Genomic DNA, 21,482 nt, shown 5'->3' on the forward strand with positions numbered 1-21,482 from the left:
CATGAATCTAAAAATGTGTTTGAGTGAAAGAGGCAGACATGTACAGACTGAACTATCTGTTCAACAATCAGAGTGTTAAAGGACACTAACATGACACTCTTTAAACTAAACTACACACAGACACACTGAGGCACCACATGAGACTGTAAATCCAGGATAAAGAGGTTCAGTGAATGTGGTGTGGAAGGTGTGGAGGTGGATCAGAGAGTCAGAGGAGACTATGTAGAAGGACAGAGTGCCAGCAGGACAGTCCACACACACTGCTACTCTGTTAGAGACAGAGGAGGAGGAGGAGGAGGAGGAGGAGGAGGAGGAGGAGGAGGAGGAGGAGGAGATGGGTGTTTCTCTGTTATTGTGCCACACAGAGGAATAATGATCAGAGCAGAAAAGACTCCAGGACTGATCATTTCCACCAAACACACACTCATCACTCCTTCCTTTCCTTTTGATTCCTCTGTAACTCACTGATATCTAAGCCCTCCTCGTCCACTCGACCTCCCAGTAACAGCGACCAGTCAGACCATCTCTACACAGCAGCTGTTCACAAACATCAAATCTGTCTGGATGATCAGGATATGACTGAACCTCCTCCACACGTGTCACCTTCCTGTTGTTGTCAGACAGTTGGAGCTTTGTGTTCACTGTGTTTGTGTCGATTGTGAGTTGACAGGAATCTGATGGAGAGAACAAACACAATCCAGCTGCAGTTATTGATCCATCATCTGTTCATTGATTGACACTTTGATGATGACTCCTCACATCAGAATGATGAAGATGGTTGAATGTGTGCTGCTTTGTTTTCATGAATCCCATTAAAAACACACTTACACTTCCTCAGACCTGGTCTCAACCATCGGACTCCAGCAGGCTCCACCCTGAAAGGAGGAGGGGGGTCAGAGCAGCACAGTCAGCATGCACACATGGACATTACATGGCTCTCACACACACACTGTTACACACTGATAAAGGAACAGTCCAACATTTTGACACATAAATGTTTAAACTTCAAAAGAGCAAAACTCATAATCACATCACATTTAATCTCCTTTATTAAGCACGATGTCCAGGGAGCATTGACATGTGCCACAGTCAAGGTCCAACACACTGTGACATTCATGCTGTCAGGGAGTGGGTGCATATTAAATGTAAAGACTGGGACTGGCCACAAAAACTGATTCAGTACAGGTAGAGGGCTGCAGCCAGTGCATCACATATTTTAAGCTAATGCAGCGGTCATCACACCACATACTGCTTTCTATGTAAAGGAGCCTTCATTCTCAGATTAGGGCTGTTTGTGACCATAAAGTCTGTCTCACAAGGGCAGCCACTGGTCCAGGCGAGGATGCCTCCACAGTGGGATGTCTGAGGGTGCAGACATGGGTGAAGTTAGGACCAGGTGCCAGTGGACCTGTGGACCTCTGGAGATAGGAGTTATTGTTTCACTCCACCAAAAGCAGGAGAGAAAGATGTTTATTAATAATCCTTCTAATTAATAAATGTAGAGCAAATTTGTTGAAGGTAAACAAACATAAATGATGGAAACAGCATCAACCAAACACAATGCTGCACTCTTGCAGGAGGAGGTTGTGATTTGATGCATGTGATGAATATATTTATTTCTTGTTCTCGTAACAGGAAAATTATCTTTTATTTTTGTATATTTATACTAACATAAGTGCATTTAAAGGCTCGTCATCGTGATTTATTTATTCAGAAATGATATCAAACAATAATACAGGGAAACCTTGAATTAAATGACACAATTCTTGGTCATTGATGGTTACAGCTAACAGTGTCTCTGGGACCACTTTGGACAGCATTTGACTGAAGTGCTGGTTGGCTGCAGGGCCAACATGAAGGCTCTTTCTGGAGCTCTCAGTGCTGCAACACATATCCTGCAGTGCAGGCTGCAGGGTACCAGGACCAGTGGTTGTTAATGCTACATCCACTTTACAGTCAAAAACACCCACTAGTATGATTTTATCCTTTGAGACCCCATTCAGACATCTACTGTTTAAGTTAGACCAGAATGGGAAAATGTTCCTATATGTGTGATTGTTCAAATAACACTGGTTTCCAGCATTAAGTAATCAGACAGAGCCAGTTTCCTCATCTATCAGACACTGTTTGTGGCTGTAACGGCCATCTACATACCTCAGAGTGTCCAGTCTTAGCTGCTCAAGCATCTTCACTCCTGCCTCTCCTGGGTTATTGTAGCTCAGGTCCAGCTCTTTCAGATGGGAAGAACTGGAGCTAAAAGCTGAGACCAGAGACTTGCAACCTTCCTCTGTGACCAGGCAGCCTGACAGCCTGCAGACATGACAAATACTCTTAGAGAAGAGAAAAATAGCTAAATGCAAACAGGAAATTGCAGCCAAAAATGAAACAGGAGTTAAAAATAGCCATTAGTCAATCCAAACCTTAGATTGTAAACCTCTAAACCTCATCTACTGAACATTTCAAGAACGCTGACCTGAGTGTTTCTGTCACAGTTCTGGGTCGGTTCGACCCAGCATTCGAAGTTTATTATGTTTTGGTTTATTTTTGAATGATCGTTTTGTTACTCTTGTGCTTTGTTGATTATTATTATTATTATTATTATTATTATTGGAAATCTATGTGTCTGTTTATTCATGTTTTAGGAATTGTCCTTCGGTTGTGTCTGTATAGTATAGTTCTAGTTCCATGTGTCATTTTCTCTCTCAGTGTCGAGTCTGCAGCTTTGTGTAGTGTTTTCTTGTTTCCTGTTTTATTGTGAAGGTCTGCATCTCATGTGAGCGTGTTCAGTTTTACCTCCCTTGTCTCGTCTCGTTACTGCCAGCTGTGTCCACCACCTGTGTGTAATCTCCCTGTGTTTCTCTGTGTGTATTTAAGTCGCGTCTTCTTCATTGTAGTTGCTGGTCCGTCTGTGTATCCACCGTGTCTCACTGTGAGAGTGTGATCTAGATAAAATATCATCTCTATAGACGTTAAATCATGTGGAGGGTTAATTAATCATCAATAATCAATCAATTAGTCATCATTAAATAATTAAATGTCATTAATGAATTAAGTTCAAAATACTTAATAAATTAAATACATACATCATTGATTTAACGCCAAGTAATTTCCAATAAATTCATTTCAAATTTATTGAATTTAAATGTATTTAATTAATCACTTATTGACACAGTTAATTATTTATTTAAGAATCTATTTATTTAATTCATTTGGGCCCTTCTAGCCCTGCAGCTGTGCATGTGCTTACATATCCACTGGTATGTGTCCTACAGGTATTCTCACAGCAGTGCTCTGAACATTAAATGACCAGCAGATGTCATTTCTTCATAATAAGCAGTTAAACTTTGTGTGCTTTACCACACCATCACTAGACAACAATGGAATTATTTTAACTAAAAACAAATAATCAGAAAGTCTTCTGCCTGGTCTCGTACCTCTGTGTTTCTGTAACATGAATAATGAGCTGAAATCTCCTCACGACACCACCGATCAGCTCGAAGGGCCCTCGAGTTTACCTGCATGCATCCTGTTCACCTGTCAGCTGTTTAACACCTGCTGCTTATTCAGCAAACACGCCCACATTACCTGGTGACAGTCACAGTTTAATGCGGGCCGCTGTTTGTCAATATAAAAGAATTTAGTTCTAATATTGTGCACACAATTTGCAAATGTACCATAGTTTTAGGCCAATAAAGCACACTGTCGATTTTTGAGAAAATTAGAGGATTTTAAGTTTGTCTAAGAGTGCGAAAAATATGACAGCTTGTTTCCTCAGAGCACAGCTGCTGGAGCTTGTGTTTACCCTCAAAGTGTCACGATGTACAAAGGGGACTCACGCGCTGGACTCCAGGGATGATGCACACTAGAAAATTTATTAAAGAACAATGTCCAATGAGTGTATATACCTTTTGCTATGTACAAAAGGTGAGGGGGGCAGGGCTCCGGGGAGAATCCAGGGGAACACCCTCGTCTCTCCACACAATCCAAACACGAACCTACTCGCACACTCGTCGCTCAGGGAACACCAGGGAAACAGTCCAGGGAGTCTGTACACAAAGAAACGCTTGTTAGATTCCAAACACACACTGCAGGGGAAACCACTTGCTTAGCCGCTCGACTTTCACTGACGCGATCCTCACAACGATCCAGCGAAGAACAGCCGTTGCTTCCTGGCTTAAATATCGTCCACACTGATGAGGCACAGGTGTTTCTTCCTCCGAGGGCGTGGGCCAAGGGCGTGAACCCATAATGAGTTCAGCCCTGGCGAGAGAGAGACCTAGAGAGAGAGAGAGAGAAATGGGAAATGTCAGTCTGGCACGATTCATTCACGGACTGGACCGCTGATATACACCATGAATGTTGGAGCCAAATTAGTCTGGCGTAGACATGTTGATCAGATTCTAGATGCAGAATGTCACGTGGTTCCAGAGCAACCTGAGAGCACACATCTACACCTCAAGATTCAGAAGAGTTTGCCCTCGCTTCACCACCTGAGGTTCAGGGTTTACGTGAAACCACCAATTCAATTCAATTCAATTCAATTGTATTTATATAGCGCCAAATCACAACAAAAGTCGCCTCAAGGCGCTTCATAGATACAGAGAAAAACCCAACAATCATATGACCCCCTATGAGCAAGCACTTTGGCGACACCAATGTTCAAACACCTGAACTTTCCACACAGAGCACTATGGACTCTGACCAAACAGGCAGACGTTACCCTGAGAGAAATCGCAGAGCACCTCAGAGACTGAACTTATAGGTTTCCAGTTCATTTTGTAAGGAAAGCAGTTAAAATGTTTAAGAGGAAACAACCTAACTCTGTGTTGTAAATCACTGAGTAGGTGTCATATTTCAGTTTAAGTACAATTATTGGGTTACGGCATTTACCTGAAAATATCTCGATTGTTTGATACTTAATGTGTTCATCAAAGCTGGATGGGAGGAGCTGTTATGTATTTAGTAAAATCAATTTATATTTTGTGATAAAGTAGAGAACACCAAGTGTGGTGCATGTGCGCATTGATATGCCTGTGCCTTTCCACAACATGGTTAATAAAGTAAGTTACTAACAACCAAACAGGTGTTGTTACTTTACCAGTTAAGTTATAAGAGAGAACATAACAAACTGGTTGAGATCCTGGATTAAAGAGGGAATGGGAAGGGAAGAGGAATACAGAGGGCTGATTGGTCGGTTCGTGAGGTGGTGTGAGGAGAATCACCTGAAACTGAATGTGGCCAAAACAAAGGTGCTGGTGGTGGACTTTGGCAGAAACAGATCCCTCCTCTGTCTGCACTGGTGGGAATGATGTTGAAATAGTCACATCCTTTAAGTATCTGGGAGTTCATCTGGATCACAGGTTGGAGTGGTCTGCCAACATGGACGCTGCCTACAAAAAGGGTCTGAGCCAGCTTTACTTTCTACGAAGGCTCAGATGGTAAATGGACCACCTGGAGGAGGTGATCTGTGACACACTGCTGTCAATCATGGACAATGACTCTCACCCCCTCCATGATACACTGGACAATCTGCACAGCAGTTTCAGCAACAGGTTCCTTCAACCCCGCTGTCTGAGGGAACGTTACGTCAATGCAGCTTGTCACTTTGTACACCACAATATATTTGCACACATACTTATCCTTTTATACTGGTATGTATATTTATACCTATATTTCTGTATTTCTCCATTTATCTGAATATTTATCTATCATAACTGTTTCTACACTCACTTTATATGAGTGCTTGTTGTTTCTTGTATATTTGCTGCTATGACAACTCAGTTTCCCTCCTGGATTAATAAAGTTTCTCTGATTCTGAAATACAGTGAGCCATTATATTTGTAGTTTCTAACTAACAATATAAAGGCTCAGCAACCGATAGAGCCACAGCACGTCCCACTGGCAGCTGAAGGAACTTTTATACAAAGGACTTTGTAATTGAAGCTTTATTTATACAGGTCGGCTCATTGAGACTCAATGTCTCATTTACAAGAGAGACCTGTTCCAGACAAACATATTAAAATTACAACAATAAAAGAAAAGTTTGTGTAATGTACTCAGTCACATTAAAAACGAGAACAAGTTCCCAGAGATGGTTTCACAAAAACATGTGTACGTCTTTTGAAGTCTGCAAGTGAAATCAACGGAGAGCCTTAAATCCTTCGGTTATGTTTTCCATGAAGACGGAGCAGAAAAGGAGAACGCCTTCTTCCCAAGCTCTGCATGAACTGATGGAACAGTGGATGTAATGATGTCCTGAGACTGCAGGCTGTGACTAAACTGTTTGCCTAACATGTACTCTGATAAATAGGAGGCAGTAACCCAGAAACAGATTGATAGATAAAATGATACTAATGGACCATCCTGTGTAAGACCAATGAGGACCAGTTAACCAGAGAACACAGAGTACAGTGGTGTGTTAAAGGTTTACAGACAGTTATAAATCTTAATGCCCCATGATGGACAAAATCCAACAGATGAAGAGAGCGAGCAGAGTCATTCATATAAATCATGTCACTGTAATCCAGGGCAGGTAAAAAAAAGGTGGCAGCAACAAGCTTTTTCCTGTGAAACATGATCTGTTCCTGGAAGAGAAGCCCAACTTCAGCCTCAGTGTCTTTATTAGATGTTCAATGTGTGGCTTATAGGAACGACTGTCATCAACCACAATACCGAGGTATGTGTACGAGGCCACAGTTTCAATAGAAATACTTTGAGCAGATACAGGAGAAGGAAATAAAGCCGGACCCTCTTTCTGTTTGTGAACAACATGACTTTGGTTTTTTCTACATTTAAAGCCAGTCTGAGCCAGCTGAGACTGAATACTATCAACAGCTGCTTTAATGGTTTGAAAACTATGTTGATGGTATAAAATGAACAGATGCATCTAGATTTTGTGCCACACCGTTGACATAAGTAGCCCAGGACAGAACCCTGTGCACTCGTTTAGTGACATTTAAAAAGCTGGAAGAGAGACCATTGAGCTGAATGCACTGCTGATGTCCAAAAGAACATTAGAGAAGCAGCCAGCTGCTCGGTCTGAAAGGCCTATTTCCAGTAATCTATGACATAAAATGCTGTGGTCAGCAGCTCAGCTCATAAACCAAGGGACTGGGAGCAGCTGCTGCTGAGTGTTGCTGGAGTTCCTGTGCTGTTAGATCCTCATCCTCTCCACGCAGCTTGGAAGTAGGTGAAGTTGTGCCAGAAGATTTTTTGTTGTGGTCAACAGTGTCAAAGACTTTGATAGATCAATAAAAAGAGCTGCACAGTAGTTCTTTGCATCCAGCGCTTCATAGACGTCTTTGAGAACTTTTATCGAAGCAGCTCCAGTACTGTGCAGTTTCCTAAAACCAGACTGGAAGGGAGATAAAATCCTATTTTCATCCAGATAACTTTGAAGTTGATTATTTACCAGCCTTTGAAGAACCTTAGATAAGACACAGAGTTTGGAAATTGGTCTGTAATTACTAACTGTTGAAGAATCACCAGCTTTCAGTGGGGGAGTACAGAGGCACACTTCCACATCTGTGGTAAAGCCTTCTGTTGTAGAGAAAGATTAAAACTATAAGACACTGGCTCAGCTATGATATTTGCAGCCAAGTGCAAGAAGGAAGGAGAACGATTGTGAGGACGAGTTTCTGGTGTTGGGGCTATTCAAAGCCTTACAAACCTCTTCTACTGTGACAGGTGTGAAGGAAAAGGTATCAGTAAGCAGGAACTACGAGCAGAGTTGTGTGCAAGAGGTTTACCATCAGATACTGTGCTGAACAAAGAACAAGAAGCAACAAAGTGTTTGTTAAAGCAACATTTCAGTTTTGACACAGGAGTGGAGTCGATATTTAAGTGAGGAGGAAGCTCTGAGGAGTCACAGCTGGCAGAGACACTTTATAGTTTGCCAAAACCTCCTACGGTCGTTTGGACTGTCAGTCGTTAAAGTAAAAAATAGTTACATTGGATCTTGATGATGGAGGCAGTAATCCGATTACACAGCTAATGAAAACGTAGCCAATCAGCATCAGAGCCAGACTTCCTGCCCAGGCCTGGTTTCTGTCATGTAGGAGATCAGCCGGTACTGAACCAAACCAGGCCTGTCCCGACCTTTCACCCTGACCTGGCAAAAAGGGGCGTGTCTGTCCACAAAGTAGACACAACTCTCCTGTAAATGTTCCCAAACTGACATTGTCAGCCTGTTTAATACGACCCCAGTTCAAACTGATGCGGGCTCGGAGCGTGAGATTTTAGTGTTTCTCACAGCACCAACTACGCAGTGATCACTCAGGTCGTTGGCAAAAACTGCAGATGTGGAAAACTTACGCAGCATATTAGTTAAAAAAGGTCAATAAGAGCAGATTTATCTGGGTGTTTAGGATCAAGGCGTGTGAGGCTTTAAATAATTTGAGTCAGTTTTAAAAACAAGCAGCGTGCCTTAAAATCATCAGACACAGAAGAAAGCCAGTCCCAATGAAAACCATCCATCTGAAAGATGTCATTAAAATGCAGCTCAGATAAAAGTTGAACCAGAGACGGTGATGTGCTGGGGGAAGCAGATGGAGGCTGATAGCAGCCAACAACAGTCTGATTTCCAAACAGATCAATAGTTAAGGCCAAGATTTCAAATGGCTGAGGTGCAGATGGAGAGAACAAGACTTGAGCAGCAAGACAGAGCTTCACATAAACTTCCAGACCTCCGCCTTTTCTGGGACAGTCTGAGAGCTAAATGTTAAATCCATCAGTTGCTACGTTTTTATCCAGTAAAGATTTGGAAAGTCTCAGAAACAACAATGATACCAGCACCGCTTGAACAGGCCCAGATTCCAATCATATCCATGTTAGGAAGCACACGACGTGATGCACGTGTAACCCAGACAGTTTTTAACATCTGCTGGTGTTTCACATTCAGCCAGAGGCCCAGGGTTAGGTTGGATACCAGACAATAATAAAAGCATCGTTATTAGACTCTAGAGCTCGTTTATAGCTGACACCACATGTAGAGTTTAAGTTCACACAGAGACGATGACATTTTTCTACAACCAGCAAACAATAAACAAGAAATGTAACAAGAGTTTCAGAAGAAGCTGCTTTACAGAGAAATGATTCCCTGAAGACAAAATTATTATTATCATCTTTATTTCTCCAGGTGAAAATTTAATTGAGATTAAAAATGTTGTTTTCAAGAGAGACCTGGCATCATGGCAGCAAGAGTCAGAAATACATCATAATTCAAACAAATACAAAATAGGAAAAACATCCTACATAAACTTCATAAAGTTTCATTAACAGACTTTGAACAATGGACTTCAAACTTCCCCCCAAAACAACAGAAACACATTTGAAGATAATGAATGACATTTATCCCTCTAAAGAAGGACTTAGACTACGATTTAATATGAATGAGAACATGTTCATAAATGGATGCAACCAAAGATTTCATCAATCCCTGATTTAGAGACAACAGAACATTTGGTTTGATTTCACAAGATAAGAATGACGACTGAGTTGGAAGATTGTTTTATGTTTAGTCAAATCTTTCATACATAAAGTCGGATTACAAAATCATCCCCTAAGTTTGTTGTTTTATTCAAGGAATTGAAATTATAGAGAAAATCTGTGAAATGACTTAAAGAAAACATCAGCTGTGGATTCCAGCTGTATCTTACACTGATACTTGTCATATTTGTATCTGCGCCTAAAAGATAAAAAGTTTTCCATGCTAAAACACAGCTCCACCTCCTGTAGTTCTCCCTCTGAACCACTAGATGTCTCTGTTATCTAAATGAAGACGTGCAGCACAGCAACCACAGCAGCGCTCAGATCACACGTGTCCTGTTATTATGTATAAAAGCATGAAACAGGTGAGACAGGTGGGATCAATATTAATGTTGTGGAAATATATGAAAAAGCAACAGAAGAGTGAAAACATTTCCTGTTTCTAGAAAGATCTTTCAGCTCACAGCTGCTCACAGACTGTATTTACAAGTGACAAACTGCAACTCTACAGTACATCTACAGTATATATCAAATATATTCTGTATTCAAATCTATTGAGTGATGTTTGAAAGTCTTTCCAGGTGAGTTTGATCCAGGAGGGTCTGAAGCCAGAGTCAGACAGAGACTGTGCAGAGACTGTAGAAGGACAGAGCAGCAGCAGAGCAGTCCAGATACACTGATGATCCTCTGTCAGATCCAGAGGGACACACAGGGATGATGCTGGACTCTACATTGTGTCTGACAGTGGAGCTGTTCTCAGAGCAGTTCACTCTGCAGCACTGACAGTCATCTGCACTTCTTCTCATTCCTCTGTCAGTCACTGCTGGATGAAGCTCTCCTCTCCACCTCCCAGTAACATGGCCCAGTCAGAGCGTCTCTACACACAAGCTGCTGCTGCTTCAACCTCTCTGGATCATCAGGACACAGCTCCTCCTCTCTCAGCACACACACCGTCCTGTTTACCATCATCACCTCCACCTGCAGAGAGAAGAAGGAAGAGCAGAGGAGATAAACGAGTGTTTCCAGAGGCTCTTCATCAGCTGTCAGTCAGTGATGCAGCACATCCAGTATAAAGAGCAGCAGGGACTTCAGTGCTGGGACTGTACTAGGACTCATTGTTGCTTCACTTTTTCTAATCTTTGGATTTTTATTGAAGTTGATGAAGATGTTTTTCCCTCCTAGTTTGAGTTTGGACTTTCATTCATTAGAAGAACCTTGGTGTGTCCACTCTGAGCTCTGTAGGAACCCCAACAACAAGCCCAACAATCCAGATGGACGGTTCCAGCTGTTAACTGGAGGAATTCCATCCAAACATCTGCTCTCACTAAATTCTTCCTCACCTACAGACTGTGTTCTTCACTGCTTTAAACTTGGAAATGAATGCAGTCATTGGTCTGCGTGCTGCTTTGTTCAGAGAGCTGATTGGCTGTTGACAGCCGTTACTATAGTGACCATAAAGGTCAGAAACAGGAAGTGTTTGTGTCCAATCCTGAAGCCTGTCACCATTCTCCTCTCACAGCTTCACTGAGAAGCTGCAGCTTTACAGGAAACACTGGATCTTTGTTTCATACTGACTGTGTTTAGTACAATACTGCTGACAGCACCACCCACTCACTCCATCACTCTACTGACCTCAGAGTCTCCAGTCTGTAGTCTGGACTCTGCTGAAGATCAGACAGCTGCTTCACTCCTAGATCCTTCAGGTTGTTGTAGTACAGCTCCAGCTCTCTCAGATGGGAGGAGTTGGACTTCAGTGCTGCTGCCAGATAATCACAGCTGATCTCTGACAAACCACAGCTCTCCAATCTGTATAAAGAATGAAAGATGTAAGTTTATTAGACAAAGTGTGAGCTTGAAATCATTCAGTGTTTCATCATCTGTTCAGAGCTGAAGAAGGTTCAGAATGTAGAAGTTTAGAAAATGGAAACTCCAAACAGCTGAAGCCAACAGGAAGCAGCTTCAAACAGGAAACTGTGCAGAGTTTCAGACTATATGTCCTGATGCAGCCAGTTGGATTTTGGAGATTTGAATCTCTGTTCTGTGACTAAGTCCTTGAATCATTTCTTCCAGTTGGTCCAACAAGACAGACTAAGTATTGGACATGTGTTGTGGCTCCATTACGGGAGATTCTAAATGTGATGTGATGGCCCCTCTGGGTCTGTCAGGTCACAGCACTGAAGAGAGCTCAAACTGGGCACACAGTTGTTCCAGTCTGGACCAAAGACTCTATACTGGGACTGAGGGACTGCTTTGACTGCACCCACTGGGACTTTTTAAAGGCTCATGTTCTCACTTAGATCATCGATTTCTACTTACATTTCTTTCTGGGAAAAATGGGGATTACTTTGGAAACAGGAAGTATTTTCCCAATAAGCAGCCCTGGATTAGTAAATCACTCCAACATGTTCTCAGGCAGAAGAAGCTGTCTTCTTATGAGGGAGAGACGAAAAAGATTGAGGCACAGAAACTTGTTGAAAGAGAGATAAAGCAGCTAAAATCAGGTGTAAAAGTAAAGCAGAGGATGAGCTGAATAAAGGACACTCAAGGCTGGCTTGGAAAGGAATGAAGTCCATGGTGGGGATGCAGAACAAGGAGCAAAGATGAATGTGATGCTGAATCAGCAGAAGACTTGGACTCATTTGATTCCAGCTTTGATATCATTGATTTCAATGAAGAGCTTTGTGATTGTAGCAAAGGGCTGGTAGCTCTGAGAGTCCCACTGATGAGGTGTTTGTGTGGAAATCTCTTAGTGGGACCAAAGAGAGAAAAAGCCCTGGTCCTGATGCTGTGGGAGGGAAATGATTGAAGTGTGCTGTGAGGAACTGACTGGGAGATTTTCACACATTTTCCAGTCCTCCTTGGAACAACAGGAAGTTCCCAGCATATGGAAACAAAGGTTAAGTGTGCTATGGCACTCAGTGATGATGGTGCTGTGGCCCCACCACCTCCACCTCTTTGTAAAGGAACTAACTGTCATCTGAAGCTTCAAATGGGACTAAGACTTCCTCCACTAGGTGGCAGTGTCTGATGAGAAAGTGTTAGTGGAGCTGGCCTGGAGTCAGAAACAGGAAGATGCAGGATTTGGGCTGAAATGGGGAAAAGTGGTTAGCACTAGTGCCTTAAAGCAAGAAGGTTGTAGGTTGAAGCTTGTTGGCCTTTCTGTGGAGGTTGGATGTTCTCCCACAGTCCAATGAAGTGCTGCTTAGGTTCATTGGTGCTTCTAAATTGGCTGTAGGTGTGGATGTGAGAGAGTGCTTCTCTGTCTCTCTCTGTTGGCCCTGTGATGGACTGCTCACCTGTGCAGGTGGACCACGCCTCTTGCCCTATGACAGCTAGGGCACAGGCTGCAGCCCTGTGAGCCTAAGCTGAATAAACAGTTAGCAAAAATGATCCATAGATGGCCTGAAATCCCCCAGTTAGCAGTTTGGTAGATAGCTATGACATGCTAATCCCATCCAGCAGCTGTATTCTACCTGTAAGCTGATCCCTGCTGAGCAAAAGCACTTTTTCATATACAAATTACAACCTTTAATAGAAACCTATTGGTCAGCATCTTATTAGCCTGCTGTTAGCTTCATTCCACAGAAAACTGAGAGAAACTAACAGAGTTGATGAAGAATAAAGAGAAATGTGCTGATTTAAAGCCTTTGAAGTGCTTCAGATGATCTCTGTCCACTTCTGTCCACTCATTCATTCATGTAAGCTTTCTAATGCAGCTTTGATCTTCACAGTCTGCTTCATGAAACTCATTCTAACCCTGAATGTCAGAGTGTTCCTCCTTCTCTTTCCCATCATTCATGCTGGCAGTGGAGGAGATTTGGATGTTGGACTGTGTTTTGGATGATGTGTGTATGTTTGTGTTGGACTGCTGTCTGTAAAGCAAACGCACATTTTGCTTTGGATTTCAGTGTCAGACAGACTTTAAGGTGGAATGAAGAGTTGGAGAGTTTCACAGTGAATTATCCAGTGGAGGATTTTTCTTCTTCTTTGAAGGTTTGAAATGTGAACATTGTTCTGCTGCAGTCAATGGACTAAACCAGAGAAGAAGAAAACAGACTTTACCATGAAGATCCTCAGTGTGGATCAGTATAATATCAGCCTGATGTCTGCAGTTTAGTGTCAGCACAACTTTCACCTCATATTCATCTCAGCACAACTAAAACATGCTGACTGACCTCAGAGTTTCAAGTCCACATCCTGGACTCTCCAGGAAACCACACAGATGCTTCACTCCTGAATCCTGCAGCTTGTTGTTCCAGCTCAGCTCCAGCTGTCTCAGATGGGAGGGGTTGGACTTCAGTGCTGCTGCCAGATAATCACAGCTGATCTCTGACAACGTTGTGTGTTGTATTAATTATTTTGTTCCATTTCCCCTTTCCCCTATTTATTCAATATATTTTTGGTACAAGACATTGCAGTCTTTGGTCTCATCATTCACACCATCTAGGCTCCATAAAGAACTATTTCTTCTGCGCGTCAGTCAGTAAATTCATCCATTGACATAAACCAGTCCTTAAAATAACTTTGCGTTACAGTTGCACTTTGTAGACGCTCCCTGAGCCTCACAGCCAGCTGCACATGGACCAGCTGACATTACCCAGCATTAGAGGCGGGTGTAAAAAAAATGGATTTTCCTATTTAAATGGTTTTAATTTGAATAAAGCGATGTTGATTCATTCAATCCTGAATCGATTTTTAATATAAATGTATTTTGCCAGAATCTCAGGTTAAAGCTCCCAAAAGTATTTCAACAACAAGCAAACAGATAAAACAGTAAATGAGAGCAGCTAAACACACAAAGATGGAAACACAGAGCGTGGATCGTTCACTCGACGGCACGTACACGGACACGCCGTCGGGGCTGAAAGTGGACGGCTCACAGATCCTGAAGCTGCAGGTTTCATCTGTCTCCAACCAAAACTGACTGAACCAGCAGCAGAAGAAGATCCAAACTACGCTTTACGTTTGATGAACATCGTCATGAATTCTCTCTGACTTTGACGTTTACTTCCTGCACAGCTCTCTCTCTCTCAGTGTACTTCAAGAACAGTTTACCTTCAAAAATCTGTTTCCTGCATTATTCACTGCTTATTACGCACCAGTCTGCTGTTGTGTTCACTGCTGTCGGCCTCCCAAAACAAAGCCTCATTTCTGCTGTTCAATACTGAAGAAATTTAAACCTTTTAAAATGATGACAGATTACAAACTCTCAGCTGTGTCTGTAATCAAACCTCTGTAACTTTGCTTCCCTTCAGCAGCATCAGCTCATGTTCACATGTTGATTCATGGTTTCCTTCAGTTTTTGATGGACTGCAGAATATTTTGAAGGTTATCTGCTATAAAAAGCCAGAACAGGAAAATCTGCTTCATGTGTTTCTGTTTGATCCTCAGTGACTTTGACACAAAGGCCTCTGCTGTGATGATCACACCTCTGATCAAGTCTCACAGTGTCAGCTTTGTTTTTATACATATGGATATGTGCTAATAAATGATCAGAATTATAATATTTCCCACTGTCTGCTGTGTGCCGTGACCTTTGACCTGCTAAAGACAGTCAGCTGTGGATTATTCATTGTTGTGTCTGATACTTAGAACTGTGAGGAAGAACACTACACAGTTAATCAGGGTCCCCTCTCTCTGAATCAGGAAAGGTGGGCAGGCCGCGTGTGGGCCGCGGGCCATACGTTGAGTCTCACTGTTTGAAATGTGAACATTGTTCTGCTGCAGTCAATGGACTAAACCAGAGAAGAAGAAAACAGACTTTACCATGAAGATCCTCAGTGTGGATCAGTATAATATCAGCCTGATGTCTGCAGTTTAGTGTCAGCACAACTTTCACATCATATTCATCTCAGCACAACTAAAACATGCTGACTGACCCCAGAGTTTCAAGTCCACATCCTGGACTCTCCAGGAAACCACACAGATGCTTCACTCCTGAATCCTGCAGCTTGTTGTTGGAGCTCAGGTCCAGCTCTCTCAGATGGGAGGGGTTGGACTTCAGTGCTGCTGCCAGATAATCACAGCTGATCTCTGACAAATCACAGTCCTTCAATCTGTATAAAGAATGAAAGATGTAAGTTTATTAGACAAAGTGTGAGCTTGAAATCATTCAGTGTTTCATCATCTGTTCAGAGCTGAAGAAGGTTCAGAATGTAGAAGTTTAGAAAATGGAAACTCCAAACAGCTGAAGCCAACAGGAAGCAGCTTCAAACAAACACAACAAGAGAAAAAACTCTGAATGTTTCACATTAAAGTCGTACATTTATCATAAAAATTCAATTTCAATTCAATTCAATTTTATTTATATAGTGCCAAATCACAACAAAAGTCGCCTCAAGGCGCTTCATAGATACAGAGAAAAACCCAACAATCATATGACCCCCTATGAGCAAGCACTTTGGTGACAGTGGGAAGGAAAAACTCCCTTTTAACAGGAAGAAACCTCCGGCAGAACCAGGCTCAGGGAGGGGCGGCAATCTGCTGCGACCGGTTGGGGTGAGAGAAGGAAGACAGGATAAAGACATGCTGTGGAAGAGAGACAGAGGTTAATAACAGATATGATTCAATGCAGAGAGGTCTGTTAACACATAGTGAGTGAGAAAGGTGACTGGAAAGGAAAAACTCAATGCATCATGGGAATCCCCCGGCAGCCTACATCTATTGTAGCATAACTAAGGGAGGATTCAGGGTCACCTGGTCCAGCCCTAACTATATGCTTTAGCAAAAAGGAAAGTTTTAAGCCTAATCTTAAAAGTAGAGATAGTGTCTGTCTCCCGAATCCAAACTGGAAGCTGGTTCCACAGAAGAGGGGCCTGAAAACTGAAGGCTCTCCCTCCCATTCTACTTTTAAATACTCTAGGAACAACAAGTAGGCCTGCAGAGTGAGAGCGAAGTGCTCTAATAGGGTGATATGGTACTACAAGGTCATTAAGATAAGATGGGGCCTGATTATTTAAGACCTTGTATGTGAGGAGCAGGATTTTGAATTCAATTCTGGATTTAACAGGAAGCCAATGAAGGGAAGCCAAAACAGGAGAAATATGCTCTCTCTTTCTAGTCCCTGTCAGGACTCTTGCTGCAGCATTTTAGATTAGCTGAAGGCTTTTCAGCGAGTTTTTTGGACATCCTGATAATAATGAATTACAGTCGTCCAGCCTGGAAGTAATAAATGCATGAACTAGTTTTTCAGCGTCACTCTGAGACAGGATATTTCTAACTTTAGAGATGTTGCACAAATGGAAGAAAGCAGTCTTACATATTTGTTTAATATGTGCGTTGAAGGACATGTCCAGGTCAAAAATGACTCCAAGGTTCCTCACAGCGTTACTGGAGGCCAAGGTAATGCCATCCAGAGTAAGAATCTGGTTAGATACCATATTTCTAAGCTTTTCAGGGCCGAGTACAATAACCTCAGTTTTATCTGAATTAAGAAGCAGAAAGTTAGCGGCCATCCAGGTCTTTATGTCTTTAAGACATTCCTGCAATTTAACTAATTGGTGTGTGTTATCTGGCTTCATGGACAGATAGAGCTGGGTGTCATCAGCATAGCAGTGAAAACGTATGCTATGTCTTCTAATGATACTGCCTAAGGGAAGCATGTATAATGTAAACAGAATTGGTCCTAGCACTGAACCCTGTGGAACTCCATAATTAACCTCAGTGTGTGAAGAGGACTCTCCATTTACATGCACAAATTGGAGTCTATTAGAGAGATATGATACAAACCACTGCAGCGCAGTACCTGTAATACCTACAGCATGTTCTAATCGCTCTAATAGGATATTATGGTCAACAGTATCGAATGGTGCACTGAGGTCTAGCAGGACAAGCACAGAGATGAGTCCACTGTCAGAGGCCATAAGAAGATCATTTGTAACCTTCACTAAAGCTGTTTCTGTGCTGTGATGAGCTCTGAAACCTGACTGAAACTCTTCAAATAAACCATTCCTCTGCAGATGATCTGTTAGCTGTTTGACAACTACTCTTTCAAGGATGTTTGATATGAAAGGAAGGTTGGAGATTGGCCTATAATTAGCTAAGACTGCTGGGTCTAGAGATGGCTTTTTGAGTAAAGGTTTAACTACAGCCAGCTTGAAGGCCTGTGGTACATAGCCGATTATTAGAGATAGGTTGATCATATTTAAGATCGAAGAATTAATTAATGGCAGGACTTCTTTGAGCAGTTTTGTAGGAATGGGGTCTAAAAGACACGTTGATGGTTTGGAGGAAGTAATTATTGAAGTTAACTCAGAAAGATCAATTGGAGAAAAAGAGTCTAACTTAACATCAATGGTACTAAGAGTAGCTGTAGATAATATTACATCTGTGGGATGATTGTTGGTAATTTTTTCTCTAATGATAAAAATTTTATTTGTGAAGAAGTTCATGAAGTCATTACTAGTTAACGTTAAAGGGATGGTTGGCTCAAAAGAGCTCTGACTTTTTGTCAGCCTGGCTACAGTGCTGAAGAGAAACCTGGGGTTGTTCTTATTTTCTTCAATCAGTGATGAATAGTAAGATGTTCTGGCTTTGCGGAGGGCTTTCTTATAAAGCAGCAAACTATTTCTCCAGGCTAAATGATGATCCTCTAAATTTGTGACACGCCATTTCCTCTCCAGATAACGAGTCATCTGCTTTAGGCTATGTGTTTGAGAATTATATCACGGAGTCAGGTACTTCTGATTAGAGACCTTAGTTTTGACTGGAGCTACAGTATCCAGAGTCGTACGTAGTGAGGAGGTGAAATTATTAACAAGATAATTGACCTCTGTTGGGGTAGCATTCAGATAGCTGCTCTGCTCTATGTTGGTACAGGGCATTGAAGATGATAATAATAATAATAATAATAATGGATACTTTATTGATCCCCATGGGGAAATTACTTGTTTTTCTCTGCATTTGACCCATTCACTCAGTGAAGCAGTGGGCAGCCACTAAGCAGGCGCCCGGGGAGCAGTGTGTAGGGACGGTACCTTGCTCAGGGGTACCTCAGGGTAGCCGTTAAGTGGATTCGAACCCCCGACCTTCCGATCATGGGGTGACCACTTTACCTACTGAGCTATCCCTGCCCGTTACTGAGCTATCCCTGCCCGTTAACAGTGGGTGGATTATATTCTTAAACTTAGTTACTGCACTTTCAGAAAGACATCTACTTTGATAAAGTCTACTCTCCACTGCTATGTAATCAATTATTGTAAATGTAAATGTTATCAGGAAATGATCAGACAGGAGAGGGTTTTCAGGAAACATGTTCAGTTTCTATGCCATATGTTAAAACAAGATCTAGAGTGTGATTAAAGTGGTGGTGGGTTCTTTTACATGTTGAGAGAAACCAATTGAGTCTAATAACAGATTAAATGCCATGTTGAGGCTGTCATTTTTAGCATCTACATGGATGTTAAAATCACCCACAATAATTATTTTATCTGAGCTCAGAACTAAATTAGATATAAAGTCTGAGAAATCAGACAGAAACTCTGTGTAAGGCCCAGGTGGACGATAGATGATAACAAGTAAGACTGGTTTCTGAGTTTCACAGCTGGGGTGGACAATGTTAAGCATCAGGCTTTCAAATGAATTAAAAGTCTGTCTTGGTCTTTCATTAATTAATAGGCTAGTGTGAAAAATTGCTGCCACACCGCCCCCTCGGCCTGTGCTTCGAGATTTCTGGTAGTTAGAATGACTCGGGGGTGTTGATTCATTTAAACTAACATAATCATCCTGCTGCAACCAGGTTTCTGTAAGGCAGAGTAAATCAATTTGTTGATCAATTATTAAGTCATGTACTAACAGAGACTTAGAGGAGAGAGACCTAATATTTAATAATCCACATTTCACTGTTCTACTCTTTGGTTCAGATGTGGATACTGTATTGTTCTTTCTTTGTAATTGTTTATGTTTAAGTTGTTTGTTGCTGGTTTTTAGTTTGTTTTTTGTCTTTTTGGAAGCTGACACAGTCTCTATGGAGATGGGTTTTTGGGGGGGTAGCAGGAGGAGAGAAGCTGCAGAGAAGCGTGTAAGACTGCAACTCTGCTTCCTGGTCCCAACTCTGGATAGTCATATTTTGGGGGGTTTAATAAATTTGTCCATATTTCTAGAAATGAGAGCTGCTCCATCCAAAGTGGGATGGATGCCGTCTCTCCTAACAAGACCAGGTTTCCTCCAGAAGGTTTGCCAATTATCTATGAAGCCCACATCGTTTCTGGGACACCACTCAGACAGCCAGCAATTTAAGGAGAACATGCGGCTAAACATGTCACTCCTGGTCTGATTGGGGAGGGGACCAGAGAAAACTACAGAGTCCGACATTGTTTTAGCAAAGTTGCACACCGATTCAATATTGATTTTAGTGACCTCCGATTGGCGTAACCGGGTGTCATTACTGCCGACGTGAATTATGATTTTACTGAATTTACGTTTACCCTTAGCCAGCAGTTTTAAATTTCCTTCAATGTCGCCTGCTCTGGCCCCTGGAAGACAATTGACTATGGTTGCCGGTGTCTCTAGCTTCACATGTGTGAGAAAAAAAATCACCAATTACCAGAGTTTGACCCCCGGTGGGTGTGTCGCCGAGTGGGGAAACCGAGTGTTGTACCTGGGGCTTCTGTTTAGGACTAAGCTTCCTCCTCACCGTGACCCAGCCGCCCTCTTTCCCCAGCTGCTTGGGGTCTGCCGGGGAACAGCTAGCGGGGCCTACGCTATCTTCGGCTACACAAGCTACAGGGGCCTGGGTAGCTATGGGTGAATGAAGGGTGCGAAGCCGAGTCTCCAATTCAGTAATCCTGGCCTCCAGCGCTGCAAATATGCTACATTTGTTACAGATATCATTACTGCTAAAGGAGGCCGAGGAGTAACTAAAAATCTGACACAATGAGCAAGAAAGTGCAGGAGGGACAGGTGAAGTAGCCATGGTGCTAACGAGTCGGCTACGAGCTAAGCTAGCGAAACAGTACAGAGACAGTGAATGAATACTTTGGCTATAAATTAGGTAGTGAGTACACAGAAAGTGTGCTTCGGATGAAGCACGTGAAGATTATACTATGAAAGAAGAATGTATTTAAAAGTTGTTAATTAAATTGCTAAGCAAATAAGCTACTCAGAAACACCACTGTGTTTGAGCAGGAAAAGGAAGTGATACTCTACCGCAGAGCGCGCGAACACCAAGAAACAGGACAAAGACTTGAAAAAGTCGTGTTTTTCCTTCCAGGAACCACAAGGCTTCACTTTTAAAGGTGAAGTGTGAAAGAAATGGACATATTTGAAGTCCAACACCTTTTTCCAGTCACATTATTAAAGCAGACAAACTACAAGCTCATTTTCATTCCAACAAGTCATCTTCTGACCTGGACTAACAACACTGGTCTCTATGTGCAGCTGGCTGTGAGACCAGTGCTCAGGGAGCGTCTACAAAGTGCAACACTGAAAGAACATCACACACTCATTTGCTTCCAGCACTTTCACACAAACATCTACTGTCATTATTGTCACCAAACTCTGTGGATCCTTTATTGCAAATTCAAATGGGATCAAATGGTCAGACAAAAGAGGGTTATGAGGAAATATGATGAAATGTTGTGTATTAGCAGTAAGTTATTGAATCATTTTCCTCAGAAACCAAACAAAATGATTGACAAACATGTTTTTACAAACTCAGTGTTGGACTTGGATCAGCAGGATAAGCTGATCTTTAAAGGCATTTGAGTCTCGCTGTATGAGAGTCCAGTTATTACTCAATATTTATGGATGATGTTCTTTCAGTGTTGCACTTTGTAGACGCTCCCTGAGCCTCACAGCCAGCTGCACATGGACCAGCTGACATTACCCAGCATTAGAGGCGGGTGTAAAAAAATGGATTTTCCTATTTAAATGGTTTTAATTTGAATAAAGCGATGTTGATTCATTCAATCCTGAATCGATTTTTAATATAAATGTATTTTGCCAGAATCTCAGGTTAAAGCTCCCAAAAGTATTTCAACAACAAGCAAACAGATAAA

General features: G+C 42.1%; 2 protein-coding genes and 1 long non-coding RNA gene across 3 annotated transcripts in view; all 3 read right to left on the reverse strand.

The window, feature by feature from the left end:
* Positions 1-21,482, reverse strand: part of LOC143416884 (uncharacterized) — a 463,686-nt gene that overhangs the window by 344,621 nt on the left and 97,583 nt on the right. The window contains exon 6 of the mRNA XM_076882531.1: positions 15,366-15,542. Coding sequence (XP_076738646.1) covers positions 15,366-15,542 — 177 coding nt within the window. The remainder of the gene's footprint in view (positions 1-15,365; positions 15,543-21,482) is intronic.
* LOC143414180 (tripartite motif-containing protein 16-like) lies at positions 377-4,247 on the reverse strand. Its single transcript, XM_076877968.1, has 5 exons — positions 4,129-4,247; positions 3,906-4,046; positions 2,155-2,310; positions 829-875; positions 377-674 (listed from the first exon to the last, which is right to left on the reverse strand). Exons 1-5 carry the CDS (start codon positions 4,245-4,247, stop codon positions 472-474), a joined length of 666 nt encoding a protein of 221 aa, XP_076734083.1. The 3' UTR covers positions 377-471.
* On the reverse strand, positions 9,110-13,839 carry LOC143416897 (uncharacterized). The gene is made up of 3 exons (XR_013097144.1): positions 13,662-13,839; positions 11,119-11,292; positions 9,110-10,464 (listed from the first exon to the last, which is right to left on the reverse strand). It is a non-coding gene; the product is annotated as an uncharacterized LOC143416897 (long non-coding RNA).

This window comes from Maylandia zebra, linkage group LG3 (assembly GCF_041146795.1).
Source record: "Maylandia zebra isolate NMK-2024a linkage group LG3, Mzebra_GT3a, whole genome shotgun sequence".
Classification (NCBI taxonomy): domain Eukaryota; kingdom Metazoa; phylum Chordata; class Actinopteri; order Cichliformes; family Cichlidae; genus Maylandia; species Maylandia zebra.

What these genes read in the sequence shown, in the direction of transcription:
- LOC143414180 (XM_076877968.1), bottom strand. Translation starts at nt 4,247, where the DNA reads ATGGGTTCACGCCCTTGGCCCACGCCCTCGGAGGAAGAAACACCTGTG. An exon ending in TGGATCGTTGTGAGGATCGC is followed by an intron (nt 4,047 to 4,128) that starts GTCAGTGAAAGT and finishes CTTTGTGTACAG; the next exon opens with ACTCCCTGGACTGTTTCCCT. An exon ending in GAGACCAGGTCTGAGGAAGT is followed by an intron (nt 675 to 828) that starts GTAAGTGTGTTT and finishes TCTCTCCATCAG; the next exon opens with ATTCCTGTCAACTCACAATC.